Here is a 19,730-nt window from a genome sequence, read left to right as displayed (position 1 = left end):
CTCAGATTCTCCCAGAATCCCTCACAGTCTCTTCTGCGCAGACTCTGGCTGCACACGTGTGTGCATGACTCCTGGTCTTTCTGCAGCCAGCCTCAAGTAAATTCTTGATGAACAGTAGCTTTTAGCACTTCAGTGTTCTTAAGTCAACACCAGATGTTGCCCCTTGTCCTCAACAGGCTTTCACAGGGCTGACCAATCAGAGTGAAGGGGGATTGTGGAGCAGGAAGCCTTAAAGAGACAGCAGCCAAAACAAAGCATTTCAGACGGAAGCTGAAATAAAGGTTTTCTAAAACACCAGGGAGAAAGAATAAGGATTATTTTGAGCTTGAATCAAGGCTGAACAATTTCAGAAAATAATTTAACTGTGATTTTTTTTTTGACCAATATTGCGATTGTGATTTAGCATGCAATTTTATTTTTATTTTCTTTATTTTATCTTATTTTCTTTATTTTAATTTTCTTTATCTATTTATTTTATTTTATTTTATTTTATTTTATTTTATTTTTTATTTTTTATTTATTTTATTTTTTTTTGGGGGGGGGGGTGCATATCTTTACTAAAAACAAATTAATAAATCATTCTATATCATCTTATAGTATGTAGGCCAGGCCTTGTGTAAAGATGAAATTAAATAAATTGAAGCATGAATTGATACAAATAATATATCTTTAACTATTAAAATCACAGAAGAATATTGACTGATTGATTCAACTTAAAGTCTTGTAGACCTGTAACATTTTTGCCAGAATAAAAACAGAATTTTGACTTTTGCTGGTTTTAAGGAAGAAGGAGGACAAGTTACCTTATCCCCCCCAGGTCTGTGCACATGTTGGTTTAATTTTGATTGAATGTTCAGCTCTACTTTGAATCATGTTAAGCTACTACACCCAAAGAAAAGCACAATACCCCTCTTTAACTGTCATTGTTTTGCACAACAGGGGCTGTGAGTGCAAAAAAAAAAACCCAGTTAGCATACAGAGGTCGATACCTGTGTAGATCAGTTTCCTTATTTACTGTGAAACAGCAGCAGAAAGAGCAGAAACAGCTCTGCAGGATGTAGTTATGCAGAATAAGGCTGAATCTTATCTTTGGGTTTTCTTTTGAGGAATCACGTTGATATGTTCCTGACACTGCTGCTTTTTGCATCCTGCACTCATTTCAAACAAAAGACTGTTTTTGCTGCCAGTGGTAATAAAAAATTCATCACGTCCTTGGCAGCAGAGGCTGTGTGTGGCAGGTAGCGCTGCAGCACACTGTGAGGGCAGGGCGTAGAAATGCTTCAGAGGCTGGTGTGTTACAGCGCATTAACATGGAATCATTTCTCTTTTTTTTTTTTCCAGAGTGAAAGGTTCACAAATTTAAATACGCTCACAGTTTTCCAGCAATGATCATCCTGCCTGCTGGCATCTGTTAGCTCCCTGGCACTGAACCAGATCCTCTAAATGTGCTGCCTATTAGCGTAAGTATAAGCAATATAAGGAAATCATCTGTGTAAGCAATAAAGACGGAGAAGCAAATCAAGCCTCAGACAGACGCCTCATTCATGCAAACACGTGAAATCAATTCCAAAATAATCCACATTTTGCCACAAACATAAATGAAAACATGTGATTAAAAGAGTTTCCACAGATTCCCTTTTTAACAACACAATAGTGTCAACTATTCTTTAAGCAATTATGCAAATGGTTTCACTTTCACAGAAACTCCAGTGTCACACATGCTGGCAGGTCGGCTTCTCTGCACAAAGCCCTCTTTGATCTGCTCTCAAGCCTCCCCTCCAGGGCCCGGCGAGCTGCGGCGCTCTGCAGGGCTCACGCCTGTGTCGAGGAACGTGGACGCTCTCACGCGTAAGAGAGGCTGCTCGGTGTGAGCAGCAGTGAGACTGTCTGCTCGGTCAGACATGACACCTTACTGTCAGAGAGGTGAGGCTCTACCACCGCGTCAGCCCCGACTCCTGCCGAGTCTCTGTGATGAGTAAAAATACTCACACAGGTCGCGCTGCTCATGCACTCTGAGGAAAGGCAGGGTTTGTTTCCTCTGAGCGACTGGGAAAGTGAAATAAGATAAGGACCTCCAAAGATTAGAGCTGCTCACTGCAATCAAGATAACTGCAGAGTAAATTTATCACACATCCCTCGGTGTCCTGCAGCTTTTTAACTCCCCCGAGTCCCCCAGAAATAGTGGATCAGAATTTCTGCACTGATTTAGACGTCTTTCATGTAAATAGCTCTACCACAAAGACTTAAATCAACTCTATCTAAACAAGTCTCAATGAAATATCCTTGGAGATTTGGGCCAACAGACATCAAAAACTCTCAATCATTACATGCTCCAAGGACTGACAGCCACATCCTGCCGTCTTTGTAGTTTAAATCTGTCAAAAAAAACTTGATTTATCTTTATAGACTGGATGGAGCAAGGACACAGCTTGTGTGTGGTCTTCCATTGGTTTCTGAAAAGGCGATCTGAAGACCAAAGATGGCTCATTTACGGCTCATCTTATCAAAAGTTTTCTCTACAGGAAGTACAAAGAATAAAACCCTGTGTTTGAACCAAAACAGGGTTCCTACAGCTTAAGGCGAGTTAAAATCAATGCTTTTTAATGATCTTTAAAGCCATTTGAAAATAAATTTAAGACAAACTTCGCAATAAACTCAAATGGAAAAAGGGTTACAGACAATTAATAGATAGACTTTTAGTTAAGACCGCCTTAGCCGAGACTAGACACTACCAAGGCAACCCTCAGTTGCCTTGGTAGTAACTGGAGGGTGGTGGTAACTGGAGGGTACCGAGACCAAGACAAAACCAAGACTACGACCGAGACAGACCAAGTCAAAAACTGGTCAAAAACTGGTCAAAATGGGACCAAGACCAGTCTGGAGAACTACAAGTTCAATAAAGTCCCAGCTGCAACCACATCAATGTTTGTTGTATCCGCTATTGTGATTACGTGACGTTTCCACGGAGTTACTCAGTAAATTACTTTTAAAAAATAATAAGGAAATGTTATCATTTATTTCAAGATTTGGGACTATTCACAATCATACTAAAATGTGTTAAGATTTTTTAAGACTTTTGAAGATCAATTTAAGACATTTTAAGGCCTTGATTTTAAATGTAAGAATTCAATGCCTTATAAGACTTTTTAAGGATCTGCAAGAACCCTGCAGAAACTATTTTTTTCAGTCAGGATCACTGTCATCATATATTTTAAGCATTTATAATGTGACATGGAGTTTCTATTATGTCTAGTATTTAGGGTTTTGCTTTTTGGGTGAGCCTAGCAGTGTGCTTTGGCCAGAAAACCCTGGGATCAGTTGAGTGGGGTTGGAAACAATGATTTGAAGGGGAGCCTGTACACTAAAAACAGCTGGGTGTACAACCCCTTTCTGAAATTACACATAAGCAGTCATCTTCAAAACACACATCAAAGACAGCTTGATAAACAACTATGGGGATGAAAGATATTTTTACCTTGCAGCGGAAATGGAAAAACAAGTAAAAACAGGAAAAATAATATTATCAACACTTGTATCAAGTAAGTGTTGTTCATTCTGATTTTATCTTGATTGATGCAATTTTACACTAAAGTCTGGAGTTGTTTTGCTGACTGTAAATCTGAAAAAATCAATTATTGCAATGGCTGACAGCATTTCAGGTGTTTATGAAATCATTTTTTGAGTGAAGGGGCAAATACTATAAGACTTTTTTTCTCCTCCTTTTCATTTGTTCGGAGAGTTTTTTTTTGTATTGTGTTTACTTTTATGTCATCATGAATGAAATGAAGACAAACAAATATACAAGTTTCATTAGCAACAGGCTTTGCAACATGTTAAGTTTTGCGGCAAGAATGGGTGCTTCGACATGGGTCCTAATGAGGATTTCGTCACTTTTGGAGACAGCTTCTAGTGGACACTCATGGAACTGCAGTTTTGTGCCATTTTGCACCAGCACCAGTGGAATTTGTCACTATCAGAGATTGGACAATCGCGTCAGGAAAGTGCAGATTTTAGTGTGCACAGAAACCATAATCAGAGCGCATAAAGACCACTCATATGGTCTCATGGTCTCTGATTGCGCTTTCCCTGTCACTCTCTCTGCCCTCGACTTTGATAAGTTTTGGCACTCTGGGGCAGGCATTGAATAGACAACATAACCTCCTTCTTTCTGATTGGTCACCTTACATGCCTACAGGTCATCATGACGCCATAGATAGCACAGGGTCTACAAAGAGGCTTGTTTTGATGTGAGTTAAAGTCTCTGCCGTCTTTGCCGTCCGGTGCAGCGTCATCAAAGAGACTTTTGGCCAACTTGTCCTAAACGGATTCATGTTCTCCAACCTGAGCACAGATGCTGAGAAATAGTTTTTGGAAATAATAATTGTTGTTGCTGATAATCTTATTTTAAATCTTGGATTATGAACAGGCAGCCATACAAAAGTGAAGCTATTCTAAGCTCACTTTTAAGTTCCCACAGGGACTTTAAGGAATAACTTTCTAACATGCTGATTTTTCCCCTCTTTAGGCCTCCATTTAGGTATTTGTTATTTTACTTTACTGAAACAATCTGTAAAAACCCAAACTGCCCCCTCAGGTCCTTATTCCTGAGTCCGTGTGGCCTACAGTTGAGTCTCAAGAGCTGCATGATGAATGAACTCCACAGAGGTTGGTGTATTTCTGCACAGAGCTGCTGCAGGGTCTTAAATGCCTTTAATAAGATGAAGACAAAGCCCTCTTTCTTCCTTGTTTAAAGAGATTGGGTTCCCACAGCCCACCCCTCTGAGGCCTGACCGCGGGGCAGAGTCTCACGGCTGCAGCAGGTAGCGCCGGCGCAGACTCCTCGATCTGTGGCAAAAAGCACTCTGCAGGAGAACATCTGATCAACAGAGAGCAGAGTTCCTCGAACTGTTGCGTGTTTATTTCAGCTGCTGCCAGCTCTAACTTCTGCTTCATTCATTTTCTAATAATAGAAAGGAAGAGGAACTTTAAGGACAGCGAGTACTCGCACAAACATCGGTTAAAGGTTTCAGAAATGATTAAATAACAAACCGTCCCTCGAGTCAAATCATCGCTGAGTGTTTTCTCTCTTCTAATATTTCTTCTAAAAACAACAGCTTAAAAAAGCGTCTGGGCCGACTCTGTGGGGATCCATCAGGAGCTGACTGACACTGAGCCCCAGAGTGGGGGACGCGGCCCTGAAGGACCCAGCCTGGTTTACAGGGAGCCTTCACCAGTGTTATCCCCTAATTTAAGTGCTCGTGCAGGAGAATATAGGTTTTGTTTAAACTCCTTTTTCATGTTTTGGACTCCTTAGCGTGGTTGTTCCATTAATTTTACACCAGCAGCCCACAGCTTTTTTAGCTTACAGTTGTTTGCTCTCCAGCTTTATAAATGGATCTTGGCTGCAGAGGAGCACAGCTTGATCAAAGCTTCGAGCCAAAACAAACTCACGTCTGGCTGAATAATGCCCCGTAATCCAAAGGGTTCACACAGCGCCTGATGGAAACGCTCAAAGGTTGTTCATATCAGTGCGCTGCTAATGGTCTAATCTCGATATAATGCAGCTCAGACATGATTAAACGTAATTGGTGAAATATATACAGAAGGGCTTGAAGGAAGGTAATGGAAGTGAGAGGAACTGGAGGAATGAAAAAGAGAGAGCTGTCGCCTGTTTGGAGACACTCACCCTTGGACCTCTCTTTCCTGGCTTTCCTGGCAACCCTGGAGGCCCCTCGAGTCCCTGGAAAGAAAAATAAAAGAAACATATGAATAAAGAGACAGGAAAAGAAGAATATTAGCTTTTGAAAAGTCCTGAGTGGTACAAGAGAACAACGAGGCCAAATAACCCTGCAAAATAATGCAAATACATCAGAACAAAAATATGTATTTTTTCCACAAACAAATTAGGATACACAACCTCACGAGATTAAGCGTAGAATACAAAATGCTGTCTGATGATAAAGTGCAGGATTTGTGTCCTTAGACCCATAATGAGGGGTCACAAAGTCGTTCTTTTGGGCTTAAACTGGGAGGAAATGTGTTTCCAGCAGTAAAGTTTTCAATGAAACATCAATATTTGGCTGAGCTCTGTGGTAGAGTGGCTCATGCAGTCGACAGCTGAGAAGTCCTTGATACGGTGGCCAGCAGGTGGCAGATGATTTGCAAATGCAAAAACATGAATGCAAACGCCGCAACAGAAGTTAAAAGAGGTTAAAAGAAAAGTTGTGAAAGCATTCGTGTTGTTACTTTTGCAAATCAGCTGACAACTACAGTGAACCCCAAATTTCCCTTGCTGTTGGTCAACTGTGTTCCTACGATCCCTTCCTGCCACTAGGGGGTCACAAGCCAGGGGACCCATTAGTGCCAGTTCCTTGTAAGTGGGGAGGGTTGTAGTGAGAAAGAGAAAAACTACGATCATCAAATATGAGGGAATGTGGAGGTGATAAAATAAAGAGTTTGCCCAATCAGAGGAAAGATCACCTGAGAACGCAGAAAAGAGAAGGCATTGGGAGATGTTTCTTGTGGTGGTTTTCACAGCTTTCTGTCCGCTATACTGAATGTGCTTGTTTGTGTGTGTTAAGTCCTGTTTGTGTGTCTGTGAACGCATTGGGGCAGAACTTTGCCATGCGCCAAAGAGCACGGGAGAAATGTAAACCCAATGATGTACAAGGGAGGGCTGAGAGTTCACAGCCTTACTAGGAAGTAGTGAAACTTAGATGCATTAAATTCAACATTTTCTGACACTTACAGCACGGTTTATTTTTCAACGAAGTCAATGTTTTCTTGGGTCGTTGCTGTGGCAGGATATCAGGACCTTGGGTCTTTTTCAAGGCTCTCCTTACCCCTCTTGAATTCAGCTGCCTACTTTTTCAGTTGATGAAGCTGAGGCATCATCCTCTAATGTAGCAACTGTGTTGGCGTGAATGTCCTTGAGGGTTAACCCTTTTTTTCTGCAGATATTTAATAACACCACAGAGCCAAATTTTTATCCATATTCTCTGGTTCTACTGTAAGTCCTCAAACACAAAATCAGCATTTGTTAATCTGAGAATAAACCATCCTGTAAGTAGAGATGGGTACCTTTTACATTTGATACGATATGGTAACGCTGCCCGGTACCTGGCAATTGGTACCGGTACTCAACGGTACTAATTTTCTGTACTTTCTTTGTGTTTACGTGGTAAAAAAAATCAATTTGTTTAATAATGAAATATAAAAAAAAAATCAACTTAAGATATTTATTCTTCAATATATAACCTTGCAATGCTGTGTTCATGTCAACTGTGGAAAATCTCCTACTCTCCCACTCCCTCACAGTCACAAGGATGTGTAAAGGTACCTAAACATGGTACCTTTAGGTTTAATGTGAATCAGTACCTGGTACTTTTGACAGAATTTGGTCAGTACCTATAAAAGTACCTAATTCGGCACCCATCCCTAGCTGTAAGTGTCAGCTGTAAGAGAATGTTGAATTTAATAGATGCCAAGTTTCATCACTATGGCATAACTCCTTCCTAGTCAGGCTACAAACTTTTCAGCCCTCCCTTGTATAAATGACATCTCGTCATGTAAATAAGATGAATAGCATAAGGTTATTTGGTCCGTTGAATTAAAAAAAAAAAAAAACACAGTATAGACTTGATTTATGAGAGAGGAAACTCTAAATCACTCCTGCTGTGATCTGGCACTCTCCCATTTAATGGTAGGGGAAACATCGGATGTCCTCAATCGTTGCTCTTTGTTTACAGTGCCACATTTTTCTTCTTTGTTGGATTTATTAGCGGGCACACTGTGTCGTGTTGCTTTGCAGTGACGCTACTACGGAGCGGATGCAGCTATCGGCATCTGGCTTGAACGCCGCCTACCAAGAAGGGCACAGTTGGCTCAGTCACTGATCCAAACCGTACCAAACTGTACTGATCCATACCGTATCAGACACTTAGTGGAAAAGGGGCTATAGAAGGTGATCTCCTGGTTTAGAAAAATGCAGACCTGGAGCCTCATTACAATGTCTGACTGACCTACCCATTCTATGTGGATGTTGTCTATCATCTCCAACACTCAAATATATCCCAAATCCTACAGAAACAGTCAGTCCTGTCTCTGATGGTCTAGTCTGGTTTTGTTGCTCATACAGAGGAGTCAGGGTTTCATCACCAGATAAAACTTCTCTCTGAAGCTTTAAGATGGCCTTTGTGTGATTTATATAAGCAAAATATTGGTGCAGAGGCCAAGTGGAAAGTGTGACTTTAAGGCGACCATATCAATAGTCTTTAACTGTTCAACTTCAAAATCTGTCTCCGTCTCAGTCTCAAAAATCCATGGTTGACTGAGTTTTATTTTCAGCTGCTATGGAGAAAACCCTGCCAAATCCCCCGAGCATGAAATTAATACAGTAAACACATCATCAGCCTTTTCTGACTCGACACGAGTGGAGTTGGTGGAAAGTTGCAGAGCGTTTAGTAAGTGAGACGCTGGCAGGCATGAGGGTGTCTTGTTAGAAGCGAGAGCAGCTCTTTCTCTCTGCAGCCAAAGTGATTTCAGCCCCAAACCGCCACACAGCTCAGAGCCCAAGTCTGACTCATTATACTGGCAGGGAGGTCGGCACCGGTTCCAGCCGCAGCCAATCACATTAATTATGGGCATCAGCTAGCTTTAAAACAATTTCATACATGGATTAGCAAAGCCCTGAAAGGTCAGATCTAATGAAGGGTCAAGCTGGGGGACCTGAGTAAGCCTGAGATGTAGGGATTGGAACTTATTTTCCCATGGCTTCAGAAGTTAAAGGCAGAGGAAAGGAAATAGGGTTTAAAACAGCTCCGGGCAGCACAGCTGAGATTGGGCTACTGTAATAACGTTGAACATCTGAAGCACTTTGGTCCCAACCGATAGCTGTAATTGAACTGTTTCAGGGAGCCAAAGGGCTTTCAGTCACCTTTAGACTCTGGAGCCATCAGGATGTCCACATGATCGGCAGTTTGAGCTGAGAAAGAAGCATCTTCATCAGACAACAGCGACAACAGCCAACATTAATTTGGCACACGTGAGAATTCAGTCCCAGAGGAAGAAAACTAAATATATTTAATATCTAACTAGTTTCTCTTTGTTTTTCTTGGTCAACAACTTATTTAAAACACGAATCGACAAATTTATTTCACCTTTGAACCGGGAAGTAAGTTTTATAGTCCCAGTGGAATCAGCTCTGACTGACATATTCATCAACCGTGAAAGTATCATCTGAATGCTGGACAAAATCAGACACTAGGTGGCGTGAAACGTCCTCATTTAATTATCACAGACTGATGAACTCAAACCTCACCTGTCCCTCAGGTGTCTCTTAAACCCAGATGATCAGTGGTCAGTTTTCTACAGTGATGCGTGCTGCGTAAACATCAGCAAACTCAATGTTCTCCATTAGGGGGCCATATGGGGAAAATATGTCAGGGTGTTTTAAGGGCAGGATCAGGATCTGGAGTTTAATTTTTACATTTTTACCTCAAATATTTATTTTCCTACACCATTTTTTACCCTTTTTGCACCATTTTATAGCTTAAATCTAGGGATGCACTGATGTGAACATTTTGACCGATATCCGATATTAATAATGCTGTTATGGCCGATAACCGATACTTACTGATATCAATATTGGTTAAAAAAAAAAGCAAAAACAATCTGACATGAGGAGCCCAGATGGCCTAGTGGTTTAGGTGGCTCTCCATGAGGTGGCCCGGGTTTGAATCCAGCCTGTGGCCTCTCTCCTGCATGTCACCCCCCACTCTTGCCTTGTTTCCTGCTATATCCACTGTCCTCTCTCCTGTCCAATTAAAGGCATAAAAGCCCAAAAAATATCTTTAAAAAAAACAGTCTGAGATGATGTGTCAAGGTAGTTCAGAGAGAATGAGCGGCGCAATCGTGAGAAAAGACGACAGAGACCATAGAGAGGAACACGATCAATAAAAAAAAAGTATGTTTCGTCAGTTTTTTAATGAAAAGAGGAAGAGAGACATAAAAGAAGAGTCCACTCTTCTTAGGTAGTTTTGGTGTTTACATAGTCAGAGGAATCAATATTATGTGGGTCTTGAAAGATCATTCAGGATGCTCTGAAAATGCTGGCAGCCAATGAGTTGATATCAGCTCACTTTTATACATAGTCTGATGCTGATATGCTAAAAAAATGACCAACATCAGCCGATCCTGATATTGATACCAATATATGGTGCATCTAGGGATGGGAACCTTTCACATTTCAAACGATACAGTATCTAATGCATGGTACCTGGCAATCGGAACCGGTACCCAACAGTACATATTTATGGTACTTTTTTGTGCTTACGTGGTAAAAAACAACAATTTGTTTAACAAGAAGATATTAAATCTTTTCAATTCAACATATCTATTCTTCAAAAGATATCCTTGCATTGCTGTGTTCATGTCCAGAATGAAAAATCACCAACTCTTTCACTCCCTCAAAGTCACAAGAATGCATGTAGGTACCTAAAAATAGTACCTTTTGATTTTACATAAACCGGTACTTGGTACCTATAAAAGTACCTAATTCGGTGCCCTTCCCTACGTGCATCCCTACATAAATCTAGTCTTGTGTCCTCCATTTTTTTTTTTTTTTAACTCTTACATTTTCACATCATGATAAAAACATTCATTTAAAGACATCAGCTGTAAGAGTTTTTGGCTTTCTGCAGAATGTACAGAGCTTTGGCTTTATACAAGTAGCCTGACTTGGTGCATGTCTGCTCCAAAGGGAAACTAAAGCAACTGATACACTGGAAAAATGAAATCTTATCAAGTGTTTTGTTTTATTTTCAGTGGAAGTAATATGAGCCACATTCACAGAACCAGCCCAGAAAAATGTCTTGTCTCATCTTATTTAAAGACAAAAATTAGGTCTGAATACATTGAAACAAGATGAAAAAAAATCTGCCAATGGAACAAGAGAAAAGTTAGTTGTTTTAGTTTTAAGCAAATTTTCCAGCAAATTTTTCTTGTTCCATTGGCAATTTTTTTTACTTGTCACAAGCAATTCAGATCTCATTTTAGTCTTTAAACAACTTGAAACAAGACATTTTTCTGGACTGATCAGTTGAATGTCGCTCATATCAAGTATAACAACAATATTTACTTAAAATAAGACAAAAACACTTAAGATAAGACTTCAGTTGTTTCAGTGATGATCAAAAGCATCCTAACAGAGCTAAATCTCAAAGCTATGAATACCCTCACCCTCCATAAAAGACCTCATTTCTTTATATTCTCATCCAACATCCAATGCTCATCCTCACTTTTGTTAACTAGTCCAGCTGACATGCTGCCTCTTTAAACAAAAACTGCAGTTGACTCCTTTTTATTTATTTTCAGAGACATTCTTGCTCATATGCAGTTCAAACTTATGCCTTCTTAAACTGTGCATGGCCCACTAACACTAACCTCAATCCCCGAGCGAACGAGGATCAAAAGCTCAACAATGTGTTTCTGATCATCACCAGAAAGATTCAGGAGATCAATTTCAGAAACTGCCTGAAAATAGGTTTTGTAACTGACTCAACAATCTGTTTAAAGTTTGCAGACTCTATTGTAACATTAGTGATGGTGAAAGTGCTCGGCATTGGTAGCTCTTCTCTCACAAACTGGTCTCAGTGGCTTCAGGGGTATGCAGCACTGTGGTTTCCCTCGTTGCCAACACAGGAAAGCTTTACTTAAAACATTCTTTTTGGTTTAACATGACCTAATACCAGACAGAGGAGCCTTTCTAACAATGGAAAATGTGGGTAACCATCTGTGTTGAATGGGGGAACGGTGCCTGACGGGAACATGTGGTGTACAGTCAACACTCGCCGATGACAGACGGGTAAAGCCTGACCAGTATCAGACTGCTGGGACCAGTAATCGATAGCTTTTAGACTCAATGGAACCATTAACAGTTGTCATTACCTGGTTGTGTTAAACCAGGGGTCTGCAACATTTACTTTGATAGGAGCCGTTTTGCCTCAGCTCACCTGGATTAAATTTGTTCAAGAGCCACAAAATCTTCTCTATCTTCACCAAGAAAAAACTATGGCATGTAAAACTCTATTTATAGTCAAAATAAAGTAAATAAATATGTGAACAATACGTTATTTTTGGATAAATGAAATAAAACATGTAGTGTCCTAGTTTAATAATTTGAATGAATTTGCAAAAATTTCAAATATTTCCAATTTTTTTTGAAAAATTGAAATTTTAAAAAGTAAAAAAATAAAAATGAAAATTTCAAAAAATTGCAAAAATGTTATAAAACTCTCAAAATAAAACAGCAAAAATTCCACAAAAATTTAAAAGATGATGAAATATCAAAAATTTGAAAAAAAAAAATCAAACAATTTTGAATTTTAAAAAATTCCCCCAAAAAATGAAATTTCAAAACTTTGCAAAAATGTTGATGCCAGTAGCAGGTTTCACTGCAAGATGTTTTGTATATTTAGTTCAACAAAATGTGAAAATTCATGCGTTGTTGTCATACAGACCTTGATGTGCTGTAAATCAGTCCAGTCCTGCTTGACCCCAACGGGAAGCTACAAAGTAGCATTTTGCTACAGCAGCTCTCTCTTCCTTGTTGGTTTCTTGTGATTTTTTCAGCTCTTTTTTCGTAATCTCTGCATTTGGAGTGGATCATTACTTTGCATGGTTCATTTGTTGGTCATGGACACCAAACGGATTTTGTCTTCAGTGATATTTTTATTTTTAGCAGCCTGTAGCATGTCAGTATTAACTGGTGCTAGGCCAGATGTTTCCCACAAGGTGAGGAGAGGTGAGGACGTCGTGCTGGTTTTCAGGTGTGAGCTAAGAAGTGACGACATGGACCTGTCCTTCCATCCATCGTTATTGGGAACGTAAGATCTATCTCCAATAAGATGGACGAGCTAGCTGTGCTAACCCAGCAACAGAGGGAATACCAGAGGGCAGAGTAGCATCATGCTATTTACGGACATGGCTAACAGAGCTAACACCAGACACGAACCCTGGACCCTGTGGAGGTGGAGGCTGGCTGACTGGACAATGATGGACAAGCTGTCAGCATCTATTCTCTTATGGAGCTTTTTGCACTGTCTATACACTTTCTTACTTTTGTTTTCTTAATGGCTGCAGTGACTCATCTTGAATTTCCCCTGGGGGATAAATAAAGTATTTTCTATTCTATTGGTTGGTAAATGGTAATCTCATTTTAAAGTGTGGATTTCTGATCAGGCATATATCTTGAATGGAGACTTTTTAAGATCACTTAGAAACTCCTCACAGCCCCTTTAAGAAGCTGTTTGAATTTCCTTACTAGCCCAAAGAGTTTAGGAGTCACAGTAATTTAATGAGCACTTGTATCTCTTAGCCCTTAATCTTTTGGCATGATAAGTGTATTTGACATCACTAATAAACAAAAAAAGCAAGCCAGTAGCACAAAATCATTATCTCTGACTTGTAAACCAACAGTTTGTGGTATGCATCAATATCTGATAAGCATGAAGCCCAAAGTGCTTCACGTGGGACAAACAGAGTCTGGCTGTTTTCTGTTTCACATGTTGTGAAAGGAAAGGTCAGGAAATGGACAGAATGTGTGGAAACGTACACAGATACATGTGATCGGACTTTAACAGCCCAATAATATCAACCCACTGATAAATCTGTCAGACTGTGAGCTCCAAACTTAGAGGTCACATTTTGGTAAAGCTTCGTAAAGCTTGTTACGCTGAAAGACTATTTTCCAGTGGTGCCAACATCAAGCTATGCAACTCCTGCAGATTTCACAACGAGGATAAAGTGCTGCATTATTTCTAAAGCTCTTTATATTTTCACTCTAAACAGTTAATTGAGCACAAGTGCTTTATCCCCATTTACCTTTGACCCCACTTTAAAAGAATCCGTTCTGTGAGCGGCCACATTCCCTCTCAGAGGAATCTAGCACCTAAACGCCAGCCCCTCCACCCAGACAAACACAAACCCAGGCCGGCTGTGACCCTGACGACTTCCACCGCTGCTATCAGCAACAATTTGAGAGGCAACCACAGGCAAGTCAGCAGAAAAAGCAGCCTGAGAACTGGGAACGCAGCTTTTGTGACTCATTAACAAACCAACACACTTTTTTTTGTCAAATAAGCAAACACTTCCTGTGCTCGTTGCCAGATTCAGAAAACCACAACTTGGAGATGAGTCAGCAACAGAGTCAGATCAAAGAAAAGCTGATAGAAATCCAAGAAAGATCTGGCAAACATGTGAATCATGGGAGGTGTACAGTACGAGGAAACTGGCCTGAAGCGTGGAAATGTGGCGGCCAAAAGTTAAACACGTACCGCAGAGGAAACGACCCCGTTCATACGTTTCATTCATTCAATCAAAAACTCTAAACAGGATATTCTGCAGAGAAGCACTGTTATGTTCATGGCTCTCACACTCACCGGTGGTCCTGGTTCTCCCTTTAGCCCAGGTGCTCCAGGTCCAGCCAGCAGTGAGAACTGGGTCGGCTCCACGTCGAAGGTTTGGAAGCCATCTGTTGCAGCGGGAGTGACTGGAATAAGAGATTTGGCATCCTGCACGCTGGTTGCTTCTGCACTCGACTGGTTTGTGAGGAGGTTTGAAGAGGTGGTGTGGAGGTTTGGTGTCGCCTCAGATGGTCTTGTGGAAGAAGGTAAATCCATAATTTGGTTGAAAATATCTCCTTGCGCAGCATGAGAAGTCTGGTTAGCGTTCGGTGGTGTCCCGCCAAGCTTGAGCGACGCTGTAGCTGTTGGAGTTGGATATTTAAACGGACTTTCCAAGCCAGGTTGAAGAGTTTCAGACACAGAGACAGCGTCAGGTCTAGGAGTTGGATACACAGATGTTTTGTTGTGCATCATTAAGCGCTCAGTCGGACTAAGACCCCACGTGTTTCCCTCCGTTAAGACCAAAGTTGGTCCTTCTGTGTTTTGCAATGTTTCTTCCAAGGACAGCGAAGTTCTTTCAGTAATGTTTGGATCTTTGGGAACTAGAGGTAGCAGGGGTGGAAGCACAGGCCGATACGTGTCGGCTTCTCTGCAGTGTTTCTTTATGTAATCACAATAGTTATGAGCTGCCTTCGCAGAGGGATAGATGTCGAACTGACAGATGGCGCCTTCAAACGGCACTGAGTTGTGGTTCATTTTGCCCAGCAGGAAAGAGCCCTCTGCGTCCAGAGCCTCTGCTTTTTTAAAGACCAAATCCGCATGCACGCTCCTCCCTCCACAGGAAGTGTGTAAAAACACCTGGTGACCTTGGATATCCAAAGCCAGGTTGTGCCACCGGCCGTCGTGGACGTCATAGTCGAAGCTCACAGAGCTCCTCTGCCCGGCGTGGACCAGGATTTTCCCCGGTATGAACTGCACCCCGAGCTGAACTTTCCTCTTCTGAGACAGCACGGAGAAGAGGAAAGCGCTGTTGATGCGATGCACGGAGAGGCTGAGGAGCAGGGAGAGGCTGGTGGAGGTGTAGTTTGCAGGGATGACGGTGCGAAGAGGCACCTGGATGCGTGCCCTCGGGGTGAGGATGACTCCAGACTTAAAGGGGATGACACCATTGGGGATCGATCGAGAAGATGATGAAGACTCGCCTGCTCTTCTTCCAGAGAGCCCGAGCTGCTGCAGAACGTCCACATCTTCAAAACAAAAAGAGATAAGTTTGTTACAGGCATAAAAAGTGATTTATTTCCAGATATCAGTGTAAAAGTGTCAGGATTAAAAGAAGAAGCAGCTAATTGCATATCAGGTTTCATTTTATAGGTACACTTAAAAAGCTATTCCAAGGAGATTATTTGTGTAAAACACCCATTACCACCTCCCACAGTGGCTCACTGATCTGCATCTAAGTACAGCCCATAAAGCAGTAAAATACTGTAAGTGATAATTATCCTGTGATGCAAAGCTGTGAGTTCACAAGTTTAATGTCAGACTAATGGAAATCCTGCAGCAGGAGTGATTGAAAAAGGATGCACACGATTTCCAATAGGGCCACACATCAAAATCCAGTTCTGGAGGATTGCCGCAAATTATGCAATCGTTACATCAGCCGTAATTAGAGCAATCTCAGAGAGCCCAGGCTGAAGGAGTCCCTGGAGAGGACAGCGGTGGGGTTTAGAGAGGCGTGTTTCTGCAGAGACAGAGATGCCATCACAGGGTATCTGGTTATGTCTGTTAGAGATGGCCGCGCTGACAGAGGCGGGGCTCAGTATACCGCAGTGATCTGTGCGTGTTTTAATTACTTGTTGCATCTCATGGGAGGGAAATGTGGGTAATTTTCACATAAAACAGGAGAGTGTGGGATGTATCTATTGCTTCTTATTGGATCCTGACCTCTGCTAAAGAGTTGTTTTAAATCTGCAAACCTTTAAATCTTTATTGTATGAGGAGCCAGCCCGTCAGTGTAATCAATAACAGTGGATGTGCTCTGACGATGTTCCACAAGACATAAGGCTTGCTGTCATAACAACGTCTTAGAGTAATTTTTTCAGGTTTTTTATGCAGCAAGAAACAGAGTGAGAGTGGGAAATGACACGAAGGAAACACGCCACAGGCAATCAGACTCTGGCCACCATCTCAAAGGTGATCCCAGACGTATACTTTAATTTAAAGCCTTCCTTTAGTGGACTCTCTGCAAAAGTATGACATAGTTACTCATCTTTCTCAGGTCAACCAAAAAACAACCTAGGCACTGCCCTGTTGGTAATGGCTGCCTTTTGCAGCAGCTTCTTCTGTCTTCTTTGTCCGTTTCATGGCCTTTTTTTGTCTTTTTTTTTCCATAATCTTTTTATTTGGAGTGGATCATTACTTTGTATGGTTCATTTGTTGGTTGTAGACACCAAACTGGTTTTGTCTTTAGTGATATTTTTACTATTTTTGCTCCTGTGTTTGTCTGGAGATCCTACATGTAACCATGGCTGCATTGTTTACATCTGAAATCAGCTGTTAGCAGCCTGTAGCATGTCAATGCTAACTGGTGCAAGGCCTGATGTTTCCCACAAGGAGAGGAGAAGGAGGTGAGGGCGACGTGCTGGTTCTCAGGTGTGAGCAAAGAAGTGACGACATGGACCTGTCCTTCCATCCATCGTTATTGGGAACGTAAGATCTATCTCCAATAAGATGGACGAGCTAGCTGTGCTAACCCAGCAACAGAGGGAATACCAGAAGGCAGAGTGGCATCATGCTATTCACAGACATGGCTAACAGAGCTAACACCAGACACCAACGCCACATTGGAAGAGCTTCACCTGCTGTGAGCAGACAGGATCCAGGAGACAGAGACTGAACAGACTGCTGAAGAAGCTCAGTCCTGGACCCTGTGGAGGTGGAGGCTGGTTGACTGGACAATGATGGACAAGCTGTCAGCATCTATTTTGTTATGGAGCTTTTTGCACTTTCTATACACTTTCTTACTTTTGTTTTCTTGAGTGCTGCTGTGACTCCTCCAGAATTTCCCCTCGGGGATAAATGAAGTATTTTATATTTTATTCTATTTCTATTCTTGCGCGAAGCAGAGCGTGACGTCAGTGTTTCCAGTGAAAACAGCAGCTTACTGTTTACACGGCAACGGTGTCGGCAGCGTATCATAAAAATTCCACTCTGGAGGCCATTTTCAAAAGTTTGTGTTTTAGGTCGACTGAAACGCTGTTACTGTGTAAACACGAGGCTGAAATGGAACAAAACTTTTGCGTTTCACCCTAAAAACACCAAGTCAATCACAGCTGGGGGTCATCTTATTGAGGACGGAGGGAAGGGCAATAAAACACTGTGACTGCTCCACCAATTAGAAAGATTCAGCCTGAAGCCCCGCCTCCATTAGTTCCTGGAGTTCTGAAAAAAACTACTCCCAGGGTCGCAAATTGACTACCCCAAATCTTAGACCCTAGCTACTGCTGTCCAAAACCACCTTTCCACACCCAGCAAACAAGCACGTTAGCATCTTTTAGCACATTGTTTTGATTTTCTACTTTTGACTGTGGCTTCTCCACCAATCAGAAATGTTCAGCTTTCAGGTCTTCTGGTTTCAGGACTTCTGGAAAGTAAATGACTGCCCCATAACTTAAGTTCCTGTGGTTGAAAAGTACCTAACGTAAAGGAGAAGAAGAAAAAGCTGGACAAAGACCTAAACAGGTGTTGTTCTCACGTTAATGCTCTCCTGTAGGTTAAGACTTTATTTTGTTTGGTTCAGCAAAGAATGAAAATAAAGATCAGATCATCCCTGGAACATCAATACCCTGAATACACGGCGTTAATCATCCTGCTTCGTGCAAACGTCGAAGCACAGCGCTTACATATAGATCTCGGATTTCCATCCTCCAGCTAATACCAAACAAATGTGGGTAAGACTAAAATAAACTGCTGAATGATGAGTTACAGCCTGGCAGAGCAGAGAAAACAAGTATAGACACTAGACATGTTAGCGGGGAAACCCTCCTCAGAGCGAGCAGGCAGTGGGAGGTCAGCCCGATTGAAAAACCCACAAATGGAAAAAAAACATCAAACAGACACCGAGAGGAGAACAAAGACAGTCTGCAGCTGAATTTCCAGCACGGCGCTCATTTGAATTGTTAATATGGTTTGAGAAAAGCAAAATTGTTCTTTCATTCGATGATTTGTGATCTACTTTCTGGGCTTTTCTTCTCGTATCTGAATCTCTGAGGGCAGACGGGCTGCCTCAGGCTTTTTTGTGACCTCCTGATGAGCTGGGAAGAAAAAAACTGAACACATCCCAGAGACAAAGTACGGATTCAAAAACAACTGTTTTCAGAGAGCAGGCGCATGAGCAGGGTGAAGATTTCCTGCAGCATCTTCACATGAGCCAAGATTTGAAAAAAAAAGATAGTTTTTCATGAGTCAGAATCTGTAAACTGTTCAAAACAGTTCTTAAATCAGCATGAAATCTTCATGAGATCTTCACAAGATTTTTGCAAACCGTCACAAGATATATACAAGATCTTCACGAGATGTTCATGAGATCTTCATGAATCTTCACAAGATCAATCTTCACAAAATTTTCACAAAATCTAAGCAAGATCTTCAAGATATCTTCACAAATCTTCACAAGATTATTGCAAATCTTTGTGAGAACTTCACAAGATTATTACAATCTTTACAAATTCTTTGCAAAATCTTCACAAGATGTTAACAAGATCCTTCTGAGATTTTTACAAGATTTTACAACATCTTTGGGAATATTCACAATATCTTTGCAAGATCGTCACGAGCTGCTCACAAGATCTTCACAAAATCTTTGCAAGACCTTTGCAAATCATTGTGAGATCTTCATGATATCTTTGCAGGATCTTCACAAGATCTTCATGAGATATTAACAAAATCTTTGCAAGATCTTCACAAAATCTCTGCAAAATCTTCACAAATCCTTTAAACTTCACAATTTCTGTGCAATTCTTTGTGAGATCTCCACAAGATTATTGCAATCTTTACAAATTCTTTACTTTATTCTTGAAGATGTTAATGAGATCTTCCCAAGATTTTCGTAAGATTTTTGCTACATCTTTGGGAATGTTCACAAGATCTTTGCAAGATCCTCACAAGATGCTCACAAGATCTTCACAAAATCTTTGCAAGACCTTTGCAAATCTTCAAGAGATCTTCACAAATCATACAAGATCTTCGTGACATCTTCACAAGATTTGAACGAATCTTCGAAAGATCTTGTATCTTTGCAAATCTTTAAGATATCTTCATGAGATCTTTGCA

General features: G+C 41.1%; 1 protein-coding gene across 1 annotated transcript in view; it reads right to left on the bottom strand.

Annotated features, from left to right (window-relative positions):
- col27a1b (collagen, type XXVII, alpha 1b) overlaps positions 1-19,730 on the bottom strand; it is a 121,700-nt gene that overhangs the window by 94,471 nt on the left and 7,499 nt on the right. Inside the window, exons 3-4 of the mRNA XM_074670028.1 lie at positions 14,439-15,649; positions 5,687-5,740 (exon numbers count right to left, since the gene is read on the bottom strand). Of these exons, the coding sequence (XP_074526129.1) occupies positions 5,687-5,740; positions 14,439-15,649 (1,265 nt within the window). The remainder of the gene's footprint in view (positions 1-5,686; positions 5,741-14,438; positions 15,650-19,730) is intronic.

The sequence above is a fragment of the Halichoeres trimaculatus genome, unplaced genomic scaffold, assembly GCF_033239565.1.
Source record: "Halichoeres trimaculatus isolate MK-OKI-2021-1 unplaced genomic scaffold, fHalTri1.1 fHalTri1_scaffold_5, whole genome shotgun sequence".
Taxonomy (NCBI): Eukaryota; Metazoa; Chordata; class Actinopteri; order Labriformes; family Labridae; genus Halichoeres; species Halichoeres trimaculatus.
The sequence above is the reverse complement of the archived record's forward strand: the minus strand, read 5'-3'. Positions and strand labels throughout refer to the sequence as shown.